General features: G+C 42.1%; 1 protein-coding gene across 6 annotated transcripts in view; it reads left to right on the top strand.

The window, feature by feature from the left end:
* LOC127621950 (SUN domain-containing ossification factor-like) overlaps positions 1-15,859 on the top strand; it is a 75,125-nt gene that overhangs the window by 50,897 nt on the left and 8,369 nt on the right. For 3 of the 6 annotated variants that reach the window (XM_052095781.1, XM_052095777.1, XM_052095782.1), the window contains 8 exons: positions 683-703; positions 1,022-1,077; positions 3,255-3,346; positions 6,116-6,196; positions 8,308-8,391; positions 9,553-9,643; positions 10,706-11,971; positions 12,078-12,165. In XM_052095781.1, the coding sequence (XP_051951741.1) occupies positions 683-703; positions 1,022-1,077; positions 3,255-3,346; positions 6,116-6,196; positions 8,308-8,391; positions 9,553-9,643; positions 10,706-11,971; positions 12,078-12,165 (1,779 nt within the window). The remainder of the gene's footprint in view (positions 1-682; positions 704-1,021; positions 1,078-3,254; positions 3,347-6,115; positions 6,197-8,307; positions 8,392-9,552; positions 9,644-10,705; positions 11,972-12,077; positions 12,166-15,859) is intronic. The other 3 variants (XM_052095778.1, XM_052095780.1, XM_052095779.1) reach the window with 3 other exon arrangements.

Raw genomic sequence — 15,859 nt, 5'->3', positions numbered from 1 at the left:
TATGAGCTCCCATTTCAAAACATGCTCATGAATAAATTAGCATTTTTCTTTTTTTTTCTTCTGCTGGCTTGGGGCCAGTAGTTCAGACTTAGATTCATAAACCTACTAATGTCTAACGATTCTAAATGATAACCTACTACAAATACTATCAAAATCATTCTCACAATTTCTATATCTATATTAGCCAGCTAGCTAATATTACTTTTGTAACAAATTTGTATTTATATCTGCAGCATTCACAAAACAACTTTGTTCTCAGAAAACCAAACCAAAGTTGAGCCCTTCTTAAAATTATATACTTTAATATGTGAGGAGATGCCAGTAATCTAAGGGTGTAACCTCAAAATACTTTCCTAATATTGAGCTGCCCTAAACCTGTCCTGTCCTGCTCAGCTTGGCTCCTGTGTAGTTTGATATGCAAATGTGTTTTTTTTTTATTTAATTTTTGTTTACATGTTTTTCTCCTCCCTTGTCCCTCTTGTTGTTCTAATTACAGCCTTTCCCTAAATTAGGCCTTTCTCCCTGCATCGGTACTGCTGCTTATGTCACGAAAGAGGAACAAACAAGAAGAATACAAAATGCTTGACTTTGCTTTTGGCATGAATAGAGTCTTTTATACTGAATTTTCTCTCTTTTTTTTTTTTTCTCTGTTTCCGCTCTCTCCTGTCTTCTCCTGCATCAGATGTTCATCAAGTACATAAAGGTTAGCATTCTTCTCACTTAGATTTTCTCAATGCACTGTAATGCGAATTTGGGTGACAGGGCTCAGATACAGAAACGCATGGCAGTGACACTTTCTTGATCACTTAAATACACACATTCACACACATCAATATACACATCTTTTCTTACACTCTTTCTTCTACAGCATAAAGGAAAGCTTTGCTTTGCAAATACTTCAGCACTTCATTCTTACTGAATTTTGCCACTCGATTTTGTTTTGGAATTGGGGAAAAGGTGAAACTTACACTGGTTGTGTTGACCAATTTTTAAAGAAAAATTTCTTTTTACTTTTCTGTAGGTTGAGCTGCTCTCCCATTTTGGATCTGAACACTTCTGTCCCCTCAGCCTTATCAGGTAGGTTGATTTATTTTTTTATCTGATAATCCTTATTGCTTACTGATTGAGCGATTTAATTAATTTGATAAGCATTTCATGCATGATTTAGAAAGGGTTATTCAGAACAAATACTTTCCTTAGATTTCACAATCCCAAAACATTTCCCTGCACAAGTACATGAACGTGAATTAGGCTCTTGTGAAAAATGTTGCATAGTGAGGATGAATTCAAAAATAAATATAGTTTTCTTTTATCAATTAACTTCATACAAAGTCCAGTAAAAAGCTAAATCGATATTTGGTGTGAACACTTTTGCCTTTGAAACAGCACCAATTATCATAGGTACACCTGGACACAATTTTTCTTGGTTGTTGGCAGATGGGGTGCACTAAGCTTATTGGAGAATTCACTACAGTTCTTCTATCTATTTAGGCTGTCTCAATTGCTTCTGTCACTTCATGTAATTCCAGACTGACTCTATGTTCAGTGGGGTCATGCCATCTGTTGCAGGCCTCTCTGTTCATCTATTATATTTGCAAAAGGAATGTTTGGGAGTCTAAAATGTATATTTCCCATTGACACTAAAGCCGAAGATATAAATAATCATAAGAATTTATTTATTTTTATTAGATTTGTTTTGTGAAGAATCTTATGTGCCTAAGACATTTGCACAGCACTTTTTGTCAGTATGCAAATTATAATTCAATTCACAAGGCAACACATGTATTAATTGCATTTTCTGCTTTTCTGCATGAATGTCTTCAATGGTCAGTTTTCTCTTTCAAAAGTCTCTATGCACCAATTACAAAACATTATGTCTGCTTTTACCTTGACAGTTTTCTAAACAATGACACATTTTTTACTTGTCTGTGAGCTTGCTTGTGTGAATAATCCAATGTTATATCTGAGGTGTCCAGAACAAAATATGTGATCCAGCAGTAAAAGCATGCTAAACAAATCTTTGGTAATATGTTATCGAATAAGGGGGAGGATTTAGACTTTCTAATGACACCTACATTGAGCTTGTAGATCACTCAGAGGCCTAGATATTCTATGTAATTATGGGGGTGGGGCATGAACTAAAAATTAGGCTGAATGTCTATGGACAAGCACATCAGTGAGGGCTAAAATGTGTTAGAGCATCTGAAAAAAACTAGACAAAGTTTTTGCCATTATTCCACAGTATGTGTAAATGGTGACCTTTTAAAGTTGAGTGTGAAAAATTGCAGGTGGCAGCCCTCAAATGCCCCAGATTTGAAGAGGTTACATTTTACTGAGATATAGCTTTATATGGGATTTAAAAAAAGCATATGTTCTTTAGTAGAGTGTAGAGTTGATCTCTGTTCTGCCTCGGGCTCCTCTCTGGTCCATTTGTGTTGGCAGGAGATTTAATCTGGGTTAGAGGCCCATAAAGGAGCCGGTTTTACTGCACTCTGTGAGACACATACTGTACTCTCCCACTATAAGGAAATTCCTGTAGTGACTGCGGGAGGCAAGAAAAACACCACTGCCATATAGAGCGGTAAAATAAAAACCCTTCTTCCCAAGTGACCTTATTCTGTAGCCGAGCTGACACCTAAACATTTTGTCCGATTTTGTTGAGTTGACCATGGATCCAAATCCCAAGGACCTACTTTTCACATCAATTGAATTTTAAGTTCCTTTAAACCTGTGTGGTTGCATAAAAAATCTATATCGTTAATATTTGTCAGCACCACAGATAAAAATTCTCCAGATCTCCTTCACTGAGAATGCTGGTTTCACGAATATCTATTTCTAGCTTTCTTCACTTTCACTACAATTACCCCCTCTATAACTGGTCCCTGATGATTTAAAGGGGGCTATAAAACACGATTTTAAGACCCCCCAACCTGGCTAAAGAGCAGAGTAATAAAGGCTTATTTGTTTAGTAGATAAGTTGTGCTAATGAGTACACAGTGGGACTTGCTAGTTTAATATTTCTAATTAACCCAGCCCACTATGCCAACTATGTCCCACTATGTTATCTGTGCAGGGCTGTGAGTTCTTAAAGATAATTGGGGTACAGTTTTTTACACATTTATTGTTAACGACCCCCCTCCCTGCTTTTGTACATGCAGTCTTTTAATTCTTATTCTATTTGTGTCATTTTCCTCGTTGTCCTACTTTCAAATATTTGATCTTTTTGTCGGTCATCTGTATTTCGTGTATATCAGGGTGTTTGGCACCAGTATGGTGGAGGAGTATGATGAGATAGCCGACTCTCAATACACCTCAGAGAGAGCAGAGTATCTTGATGAAGACTACGGTGAGATAATCTCTCAGAATGCCCCTATTAAAACTCACAAGCCCCCTACTCTTTCTGTGTTTACATTCAAACATTGTTTTTTTGTGTTAAACTAAGGATTAAAGGAATTTTTTACACATAAATGAAAGTTCTATCATCATTACATACCTTATATTACAATTCCGTATGAGTGAACCAAAGAAGATATATTGTAGATATATTATACTGTTCTTTTCCATATAATGAATGAACATGGTGACCAGGGGCTGTTCCACTCCAAAAATCACAAAGCACTATAAAAAGTAATCCCTTCAACTTGTACGGTATATTTGAAGTCTTCTAAAGCTTTATGAAAGCTTTTTTGTGATCAGGCTGAAATTTAAGTTGTTGTTCACTGAAAATATTTCCCTGTGCTTTAAATATCAAATCGCATTCGCACTTGCGTGTATTCAAACTTCAAACTGTGCATTGCAGTCTGTTACAGAATGTGAGAATCAGTTGCATTTGGCATCATTGACATGAAACCTTCACACATTAAGTTTGAAAATGCACAAGCGCAAATGGGATTTGGGTTTATAATTAGAGGTGGACCGATATTGGTTTTTTCAGGCCGATGCCGATCTTTTGAAATCCTGGTCGGCCGATAGCCGATTAATGCTGCCGATTTATTTTGGCCGATATGTGCTTGTATTTAACCTCTTATTTGAACCTTTTATTTGAAAGATAAAATGTAACACAAATAATTACTTAAGATAGACAAAATTTCTCAACAAATACATTTATTGAACACTTGACCAATCTGCACTTGTACACTTAAATTAAAAATTTATAATGTAAAAACATATTGTATAAATAATGTATAACAAATATATTAAATTAACAAAGCAGGTGTTACGAACTGCTCCGAGACACGAAGGTTGAGATCCAAATGCAGCTTTTATTTAAGGGGCAATCCAGACACGTAATCCAATATTCAGAGCATCCAAGAGAAGCACAGGCATAACTAGGGATGGGTATCGTTAAGGTTTTAATGGTATTAATATCTTACCGATACTGCTTATCGATCCGGTACTTCAACGGTATTCTTAACGGTTCTTTTAGTTATATATATAAAACAAAGATAAACGTTATATAGGCACAGTGATTTAATTTCAGGAACGTCTACTAACATTACTGTTCAGGTGTGATCTAAAAAGAAATCTAATAAAGTAATCAATTGTAAAATAACACTGCATAGTTTATCATAGATTAATGCTTATTAATGCAGAAGTTATTCATTCAAGAGCTGAAAGTGATTTTCTCTTTGCCTTTTGTTGTTTGATTCGCAGTAATGGCTCAATCGTCAGCATGTTTATTAGACAGCTTCCCCTTTAAGACCGAGTCTAATAGGCTCCTCATGCGCCATATTTTCTCCTAACTATTTCCATAACTGCATCCATTTAAGACATAAACTGTGTTTAAGTGAATCTCCAAGCCGGTCGTTTTGGCTTATTTGTGTGTATAGTTGATCGTTTAGACGCGCACATGAAACCCAAAGTAGCCTATACTTTGCTTGTCTCGTTGTGGTCTGTTTCGGAGCGCACGCCGCCTTGGGAACGGTATCTCTTGCGCTCTTTTTATTATTAAATGCATCCCGCAATTTAGCAAGAGTAGCTAGACTGCATTTTATAACAATCACCGATCGTGCAGATTCTGACATTAAGTTTGAGTTGTAGGTAGAAATGTCAGTGTACTGCTGTGAAGGGAAGGAAGTTGTGCTAGACAGAATGCGGCTTATGTATAAATATTATTTTTATAATCTTTGGAAGGCGAAATCTAAAATAAAATCAGACTAATATCACAGATCTAAACCAGGCTATGTTTGAATGTTTCGTTCTGTCACTCATTTAGCAGGGCTCGTGTTGTGCTCGCTGAGGCACTGCGAGAGATCTCTCTCTCTCTCTGACTGCGAATAGCTAAATTGCATCACAGACAAATGGTTTCATATTATTATACATAGAAATGGCTGGCGAGATAAAATTACTTTCTCTTTATAGCAGTGATAAATGTATTTTCTTAATTTCTTCAGTACCGACAGCAGAACCGATAACGTCTGAGCTTACCAAAGCCAGTCCTACACTAGCGCGTTGGTATCTTTTTTTATTACTTATTTCTCTGCATTGAGTGACAACCCTCTCAAATATAAGACACACAAACGGAACAAATAAAAGTCTCAGATTCACTGTCTGTAATTGCAAAATTCTTGCTTACTTATTGTGACATGATAGCTACCCTTCAGCTGTGATAATGCAACTTCAACTACGCTATCAATATCCAAAGTAGCCGAACGTCATGTCGTGTTTTTTCTCGAAGTTGGCAGTAACATATCAAAAGTTTTTAATTAAATATAAAGAAGTTATACAAATTGAATCCTTACTGTTTTCTCCAAGGAACTTAGCTCCTTCCGTAGGCACTGGATGAGGTCTGCTCACTCTGCTGGAAAATGACTCTAGGGACAGCGTGCGTCGAACACGTGTTCCACAACAACACTAGGCTGCCCACAGATGCCTGCCTAATAATCGGTTTGATATACTTGGATATTGGCCGATGCCGATTATGTTAAAAAAATCGGTCGACCTCTATTTATAATGATGATAGAATTGTAATTTTTGGATGAATAAATGCATTGCACACCCAATACACTGGGTCAGTTTTTACCTCAGCAACACTTTTTTTTAAATGAATACAAATAAATGTAAGAATAAGAATGTTCTGCATGTCCATTGGCTAATGCTATCTTTTTAATTATAGACTTCCATTTTGCAGATTACCCTCCTGGCTACTTGCCATTAGAGGACAAGTCATCAAAGAATCTGCTGGGCTCTGCCACAAGTATGTCCTGTTCCTCCATATTCTGCTTGCACTTTTGATACACTTCATGTATATGTTGTATATCAGTAGTTGCCCATAGATAATTAGTTTATCAACAGTTCGGGCAAAACAAGGACCAGAAGTGCCTAAAATATTCATATTTGCACAAGGCCTTAGTGGCATTTCCACAAGCTGTTGATGCATGATTTTGTTTATGGTTTCACTGTGAAAGAGGGATTGCAGGAGAACCAGTTGAGAAATTGGACTAAGCTTGTAATTTAGCATTCAAGGAAGTTGTATGGCCCCTGCCTCATTTCCAATTATTAGTTTTGTGTGTGTGTGCGTGCGTGCGTGCGTGCGTGCTTGACATTTACCCCAGTTTCTACAGCTCAGTATTTAGGGTCACCCTTCATCTCTATTGTTTTATATATATATATATATATATATATATATATATATATATATATATATATATATACGCAGTGTCTAGTACAAAGTGAGTACACCTCTCACATTTTTGTAAATATTTGATTATACCTTTTCATGTGACAACACTGAAGAAATGACACTTTGCTACATTGTAAAGTAGTGAGTGCACAGCTTGTATAACAGTGTAAATTTGCTGTCCCCTCAAAATAACTCAACACACAGCCATTAATGTCTAAACCACTGGCAACAAAAGTGAGTACACCCCTAAGTGAAAATATCCAAATTGGGCCCAAAGTGTCAATGTTTTGTGTGGCCACCATTATTTTCCAGCACCGCTTTAACCCACCAGAGCTTCACATGTTGCCACTGGAGTCCTCTTCCACTCCTCCATGATGACATCACAGAGCTGGTGGATGTTAGAGACCTTGTGCTCCTCCCCCTTCCATTTAAGGATGCCCCACAGACGCTCAATAGGGTTTAGGTCTGGAGACATGCTTGGCCAGTCCATCAACTTCACCCTCAGCTTCTTTAGCAAGGCAGTGGTAGTCTTGGAGGTGTGTTTAGGGTCGTTATCATGCTGGAATACTGTCCTGCGTCCCAGTCTCCGAAGGGAGGGGATCATGCTCTGCTTCAGTATGTCACAGTACATGTTGGCATTCATGGTTCCCTCAATGAACTGTAGCTCCCCAGTGCCAGCAGCACTCATGCAGCCCCAGACCATGACACTCCCACCACCATGCTTGACTGTAGGCAAGACACACTTGTCTTTGTACTCCTCACCTGGTTGCCGCCACACACGCTTGAAACTATCTGAACCAAATAAGTTTATCTTTGTCTCATCAGACCACAGGACATGGTTCCAGTAATCCATGTACTTAGTCTTCAGCAAACGGTTTGTGGGCTTTCTTGTGCATCATGTTTAGAAGAGGCTTCCTTCTGGGACGACAGCCATGCAGACCAATTTGATGCAGTGTGAGGCGTATGGTATGAGCACTGACAGGCTGACACCCCACCCCTTCAACCACTGCAGCAATGCTGGCAGCACTCATACTGGATATGATGCACGTGCACTCAACTTCTTTGGTCGACCATGGCGAGGCCTGTTCTGAGTGGAACCTGTCCTGTAAACTGCTGTATGGTCTTGGCCACAGTGCTGCTTTTCAGTGTCAGGGTCTTGGCAATCTTCTTATAGCCTAGGCCATCTTTATGTAGAGCAACAATTCTTTTTTTCAGATCCTCAGAGAGTTCTTTGCCATGAGGTGCCATGTTGAACTTCCAGTGACCAGTTTGAGGGAGTGTGAGAGCGATGACACCAAATTTAACACACCTGCTCCCCATTCACACCTGAGACCTTGTAACACTAACGAGTCACATGACACCGGGGAGGGAAAATGGATAATTGGGCCCAATTTGGACATTTTCACTTAGGGGTGTACTCTCTTTTGTTGCCAGCGGTTTAGACATTAATGGCTGTGTGTTGAGTTATTTTGAGGGGACAGCTAAATTACACTGTTATACAACCTGTACACTCACTACTTTACATTGTAGCAAAGTGTCATTTCTTCAGTGTTGTCACATGAAAAGATATAATCAAATATTTACAAAAATGTGAGAGGTGTACTCACTTTTGTGAAATTGTGTGTGTGATATATATATATATATATATATGTACATGTTCTTAAAGTTTTTGCTATTGTTTTTAGACGCCATCCTGAACATGGTGAACAACATTGCAGCTAACGTTCTGGGAGGGAAACCAGAGCTTGAGGATGGAGCTGAAATGGAAGGTACAGACCTGTTATTTGCCCTGTGGTTAAAGATATATAAATTCCCCTGGTCAAAGTCCTTTTAGCACTACAGCACAGTGAAGTTATTCCATTTATTAGCTCCTCTTTGCTTGGCAGCTTTTTGTGACTAGTGAGGGCTGTCATCATGCCAACAATGCTAGAACTGTGAGGCCTGGCAGTGAATAAACATCTTTGACTGGTTCTGTAGCTGCGCTTGCCAACATTGAACTCTCCCGGGGGGGGGGTGTGTGTGTGTGTGTGTGTGTACCCTGAGAGAGCTGCTACAAAATGCTGTTTAAGCAAGCATGTGGTTTTTCTAAATGCAGAAAGTAAAGTTTAAAAACACCCTGCATTTCTGTATCAACATAATAAACAGTCTAGCTGTGAGCATCTAAAAGAGAGGAAGATTATTTAACAAGATATTTTTATTATGGGTCTTGAGAGATTGCAGTTTAGTTGATCACTTGTATTAGAAAAGTTTATATTAACAAGTGAGAAAAAAAAGTGCTGAAGAAGTAATCCAAAGTATTTAGATTATGTTACTGTCCTCGAGTAATCTAACGGAATGTTAAAAATGACATTTTACAGCATGTGTTCTGTAATCTGTAGTGGAATACATTTCAAAAGTAACCCTCCCAACACTGTGTATGAGAATGTAGGTTCCTGTTTTACATAATTAAACATTACCGTTATGCACATTTTATAGATAATGTAATCTTCCAGTCACAAAGATATACTAGATATGTGACATTTAGGCAAATTCTTTGAACACCATTGCTGCAAAATGTCTGTCTGTCCAAGACTCACCATGTCAGATGTCCCATGTTGTTCTGGATAAATTTGAACCATGCCAAATATTTGTCATTTCAAGCTATCAATAGAACCTCACCTGTTTCTAGTTAGGGTACTTTTGTATTTTTGTGTGTGTGTGTGTGTGTGTGTGTGTGTGTGTGTGTGTGTGTGTGTGTGTGTGTGTGTGTGTGTGTGTGTGTGTGTGTGTGTGTGTGTGTTGTTGGCTAATGGAGGGTAGGATTTTCTGAACAATGGCTCTCTGTGTTGAGGTGGGGGAGTGTGGATACCAATGTTCACCATCTCTTTTTCTCTCAATCCCTCGCTTATTGTCAAAATCTGTTCTTTCCCACTCTGCCTTTCCTCCTTCAGGAAATGAGTCATCTGAGACCGAAAACATCACCCAGACATCAGCAGAAAACACACTCACTCCAGAACTCTCACTCACTGAACAACCAGCTATGTAAGTCTCATACACACATACTCTCCGGCGCCCGCCCCCCCCATCCATGTATTAAAGGTTATAGCAATATTAGCAAATAACAGTTTGAAAAGGCGCTACCCCATTAGGATACTAGCTGATGTGGCCCTTGGCAACTGAGAATGCTGTTGCGAGCGACAAATAGAGAAAATTTCAACATTATGCAAATGACGAGTGACATTCGTGAGTGACTACCAATGAGAGAAAAAGACACCCATCTGCTCTGAGTGAAGATACTGGAGACAAATGCAGGCAAGACGGAGGTGCAGTTTAACATTTCTGTGAGCGATTTCACTGTTCTATATCATTTGTCTGTAACCACATCTGGGATATGGTCTAATACAATAATGCATGGAAAATCGCTTTGGCATTCGGAGTGAGTTTGATTCATATATTGGAATAACGTTCATCTTGTTTAATGATGTGATGCATTAAGCACTGCTGCAGGTTATATAAAATGCTCTCCAATGGAGAATGTTCTATTTTAAAGGCAAGGGAACTGATCCCTTGTCAAATTAGAATGATATCTTTGTTTTATCTGCATTATCATCTGTAATCACAGTTTTCAAAAGCTAATATAGTCAGCTGTGCAATCCACCAATAATGTAGAGTGACTGCAGCAGTAGTAACGCCCACTAGTGATATAGATTGCAGAGTCTAGCTACACCAAGCGACAATGCTGCCAGCGGTGTAAACAGGGCTTTATTACTTTTTCTCCCCAATTTGGAATTCCCAATGCGCTTTAAGTCCTCGTGGTGGCGTAGTGACTCTCCTCAATCCGGGTGGTGGAGGATGAATCTCAGTTATCACATGACTTGTTGAGCACGTCACCGCGGAAACGTAGCACGTGTGGAGGCCACCAAGAGCGAGACCCACACATTATATCGACCACGAGGAGGTTACCCCATGTGACTCGGTGCAACAGGGCCAATTTGGTCCTGTTGCAACTACAGTGTAATAGTAGGCTTTTAAGTATGTACTTGATATTTCCATTAAGGGACAAAACATTATATTTTTTTACATTCCTTCTGTTCCTGAATACAGACTGGACCCTCTTGAGTTGGATCCCACTATAGTGGAAGAGGAATCGGAGGCTCCTGATATTGTGGCTTCTTCAGTTCCTCCCCCTGAAGAGACCCGTATAGTCACCCTCATCAAAGAAGAGGATGACGAAGAGGTCACCCAACCAATGGTGTCCTTGTTGGAGGAGGAAATAGAAGAGGAGAGGAAAGAAGCAGAGGTGTGGGAGGGAGAGAGTGCCTTTTACTGTGGTCACTTCTCGACTCTGTCCTGCTTAGCATCTTTGCATGAACACTTTTATTGCTACTGTTCAGCAGCTTTAGCACTACACCGCCAGCGTAGAGATCACCGCCACAAAGCACAGCACACACATCCTGACACAGATTCTCAAACTGCCACTCACCAGCCTCTCCCTGCAACCACTCTGACCCAAGAGCCCCCTGTGCTGTCCGAGAAGCTTCCTGAAGCAGAGCAGCCCTCTCATACGCAAGTTGAGGGAATTTCCCCCACTGAAACGGTGGATGCTCAGCTTCAGCCTAACAGCGGAGACTCCTCAGTGACCGACCAGTTGGTCCCACCTGAAACCATCCTCCTGGAGCCCAGTCGTACCTCCACCCTTCCCCCACACAGCTTCTCTGAAACCCCCACTCAAAACATCCCTGAGTCCCTACCCTCGGGAGAGCCCATGGACCAGCGTCCGCAGTACCTGGAGAACATCCCGGAGACCCGTACCCATGTGAGCATCTGCAGCAGCACCAGCAGCAGCGCCCCAACTCTCAGTGCCACCTCCTGCATGCTCACCTCCACCACCACTGAACATCACAGCGTGGAGACAGAAACCCCAAAACTGGAGCTCCCCATCCCCACTAAAGAGCAGCCAGTTCAGCCACTGCCAACCCACACTCAGCCTGCTGATATCCCTCCTCCTACTGAGCTCCCCATCCCAGCTCCAGAGGCCTCAGACAACAGTAGGGCCACAGGGGTCGAGGACATGAACCACAGTGCTGTGGCTTCCCAACCAGAGGTCTCTGAAGTCCCTCTGTCTCAAACAGAGGAGACGGTAGATGACATTCTGCTCAGCCAGACCGGACCACACCGCACAGCTGGAGAGTTTTATGCAGAGCAGCAGAACTCTGCAGAAATGGGCCATGGGAATGGAAACGGCAATGGGAATCAGGTGCATGGATCCAACCAGAAGGAATCTGTGTTCATGAGACTGAATAACAGAATTAAAGCACTGGAGATGAACATGTCACTCAGCAGCAGATACCTGGAAGAGCTTAGCCAGAGGTACACAATCACATACAGTTACACACATTCTACCCAACTCAAGCTAGCTTTGTAGACCACATTTCAGTCAAATGTAACCTGATTGGTCTGTGCTGTTGTCACTCAGGTATCGTAAACAGATGGAGGAGATGCAGCAAGCTTTCAACAAGACCATTATCAAACTGCAGAACACATCCAGAATTGCAGATGAGCAGGTAATTATCAGTCCCACACAGAGGTCGACCGGTAGTGGATTTTGTAGATACCGATTCCAACACTAAAGTGGTGGAAAAAGATGATTACCGATTAATCGGCTGATAGTTTTAAGATAAAATGAATAGAAAGTTAAATACATTTTCTTAGCCTATTCATACTTTAATGGGCACAGACTTGGACCCCATTTCCACCTGGTATTATGATGCGTCTCGGGTGATCCAATCACATGTGGTCACGAGAGACACCTGGTCACTTAAATGCGTCTCCTGTGACCACTTGTGTTTGGATTTGGGGGTTTTATGTCAGTGTGTTACTGCTTGATGATAAAGCGCAACAAAGTCAGAAAAGACAGAGAAAGTGCAAAAAAATGGCACGCTGTTTCACCCAGATGCGGCTGGAATTTAATCTAAGCACAAACACAATATGTCAAGCGAATTAACCGTAACTTTTGTGGATAATCTGTATTAAAGGACCTTCAAGTGTTCGTGCTTGTCATCTGTGTCGATTTCCTTTTAAAGCCTTTCATAAATGGCAAAGTTTAAAATCTTGTTTTAGTGCATTGGTTGATTGACAGATGAGGGGCGGTGCTTCACTGCTGCCGGGACGCATACAGGACAGATTAGCATTTACACCTCAAATGCGATCTTGTCACATGCGATTTTGACCACATTCGTGTGTGATTTTTGTGATCCGATCACAAAAAGTTTTAGACCCCATTATGACCTGTATTTAGGGCTGACCACATGTGGAAATGGGGTCTTGGATGCTACAACAGTCCCAAATGAATAAAATCCCAATATTAACAAGAAAAAAACATTTGTTGGGACTTTAAACAACACAAAAAAAGCCTGAAATACTCTTGCTTATTTCGGGACACTTATTTTTAAATGGAGACTTGGCTGTGGTGCAAGTCAAGTCAAGTGGTTTTTATTGTCGTTTCAACCATATACAGTTAGTACAGTACACAGCAAAACGAGACAACGTTCCTCCAGGACCATGGTGCTACATAAAAACAACAAAGGACCAACATAGGACCACATGAGACTACACAACGAAATAAAATACCTATATAAACTACCTATATATACCTATATAAAGTGCACGTGCAAACATGTGCAAAAAGTACAGGACAGTACAACAAATTACTGACAATGAACAGGACAATAGACAGTGCAGCGCCGACCAGTACTCAGTAGTGCAAAAAGATGACAGTTTCTAAAAATGTAAACATAACATACTATGAGATAGTGTTCTATGCACATAGCAGTTATTGAGGTAGCAGACAGTTATAAAGTGACAGTAATTAAAGTGCAACTCAGGACACGTGTGTGTCAAACCAGTCTCTGAGTATTGAGAAGTCTGATGGCTTGGGGAAGAAGCTGTTACACAGTCTGGCCGTGAGGGCCCGAATGCTTCGGTACCTCTTGCCAGACGGGAGGAGGGTAAAGAGTTTGTGTGAGGGGTGTGTGGGGTCAGTCCACAATGCTGGTTGCTTTGCGGATACAGTGTTTTTTGTAAATGTCTTTGATGGAGGGAAGAGAGACCCCAATGATCTTCTCAGCTGTCCTCACTATCCTCTGCAGGGCTTTGCGGTCCTAAACGGTGCAAGTCCCAAACCAGGCAGTGATGCAGCTGCTCAGGATGCTCTCAATAGTCCCTCTATAGAATGTAGTGAGGATGGGGGTTGGGAGATGTGCTTTCCTCAGCCTTCGAAGAAAGTTGAGACGCTGCTGGGCTTTCTTGGTGATAGAGCTGGTGTTGAGGGACCAGGTGAGGTTCTCCGCCAAGTGAACACCAAGGAATTTGGTGCTTTTGACGATCTCCACAGAGGAGCCGTCGATGTTCAGCGGAGTGTGTTCACCTTGTGCTCTCCTAAAGTCAACAACCATCTCTTTTGTTTTGTCGACATTCAGGGACAGGTTGTTGGCTCTACACCAGTTCGTCAGCCGCTGCACCTCCTCTCTGTATGCTGACTCGTTGTTCTTGCTGATGAGACCCACCACGGTCGTGTCATCGGCTGAACTTGATGATGTGATTCGAGCTGTGCATTGCTGCACAGTCGTGAGTCAGCAGAGTGAACAGCAGTGGACTGAGCACACAGCCCTGGGGGGGCCCCAGTGCTCAGTGTGGTGGTGGTGGAGATGCTGTTCCCGATCCGGACTGACTGAGGTCTCCCAGTCAGGAAGTCCAGGATCCAGTTGCAGAGGGAGGTGTCCAGGCCCAGCAGGTTCAGCTTTCCAATCAGGTGCTGGGGAATGATTATGTTGAATGCTGAGCTGAAATCTAAGAACAGCATTCGAACGTATGAGTCCTTATTGTCTAGGTGGGTGAGGGCCAGATGGAGGGTTGTGGTGATGGCATCGTCCGTTGAACGGTTTGAACGATCACGCAAACTGCAGTGGGTCTAGTGAGGGGGCAGCTGGGTCTTAATCTGCCTCATGACGAGCCTCTCGAAGCACTTCATGATGATGGGTGTAAGTGCGACGGGACGGTAGTCGTTGAGGCAGGACACTGAAGACTTCTTTGGCATGGGGATGATGGTGGTGGCCTTGAAGCACGTTGGAACAATGGCGCTGCTCAGAGAGATGTTGAAGATGTCGGTAAGAACATCTGCTAGCTGGTCTGCACATCCTCTGATCATCAATGCACTTGCTGATGTAGCTGGTCACTGATGCTGTGTATTCCTCCAAGTTGGTAGAATCGCCATATGTTGCAGCCTCCCTGAACATGTGCCAGTCAGTACACTCAAAACAGTCCTGAAGAGCAGAGATAGCTCCTGCTGGCCAGGTTTTCACCTGCTTCTGAAGCGGTTTTGTGCGTCTGACGAGCGGTCTGTATGCTGGAATTAACATAACAGAGATGTTGTCTGAGTAGCCGAGGTGGGGGCGGGGCTCCGCCCGTGCACGCCTGGGATGTTTGTGTAAACAAGATCAAGCTGCTCAGCCCTCTCGTTGCAAAGTCCACATACTGATGGAATTTAGGGACCACTGTCTTGAGATTTGCATGGTTGAAATCTCCGGCGACAATAAACAGTCCGTCGGGGTGAGCGTTCTGCAGTTCAGCTCATAGCCCCATACAGTTCACAGAGCTTCCTTAGCGTTAGCGCTGGGGAATGTAAACTCGGTTATGCAAACAGTGGTGAATTCCCGTGGTAGATAAAAAGGTCTGCATCTAACAGTCACAAGCTCCAACAGCGATGAACAGTAACTAGAGACTAGCATAGAGTTCTTGCACCATTCCGTGTTGATGTAAACACACAAGCCACCACCGCGAGTCTTACCGCAGAGAGCTGTATTTCTGTCGGCACGAAACGAGGCGAGCCCGTCTAGTTGAATGGCGGTATCCGAACTCTGTCGCTGAGCCACGTCTCCGTGAAAACAAAGACGCAGCAGTCTCTAAACTCACGCTCGTAGCCTGCTGGAGTCGGATATAGTCCAGTTTATTGTCCAGGGAGCAAACATTTGAGAGCAGGATAGACGGGAGAGCCGGCCGGCTAGGGTTTTTTTAGCCTAGCATGAACCCCCGCCTCTTCTTCCGCTTTCCGCGACACCGCTCACGACGCCCTCTACCCCGCCACTGGCATCAGGCGACGCCGAGGGCTGGAGGCCTGGTCTCCGCAGCAAGCCGAGTACGCGTAGCGCCTCCTGCAGGTCATCATGCAGCTTGGTTTTTGCATGAGTCTTATATTTCAGT

The sequence above is a fragment of the Xyrauchen texanus genome, chromosome 28, assembly GCF_025860055.1.
Source record: "Xyrauchen texanus isolate HMW12.3.18 chromosome 28, RBS_HiC_50CHRs, whole genome shotgun sequence".
In the NCBI taxonomy this organism is placed as follows: Eukaryota; Metazoa; Chordata; class Actinopteri; order Cypriniformes; family Catostomidae; genus Xyrauchen; species Xyrauchen texanus.
The sequence above is the reverse complement of the archived record's forward strand: the minus strand, read 5'-3'. Positions and strand labels throughout refer to the sequence as shown.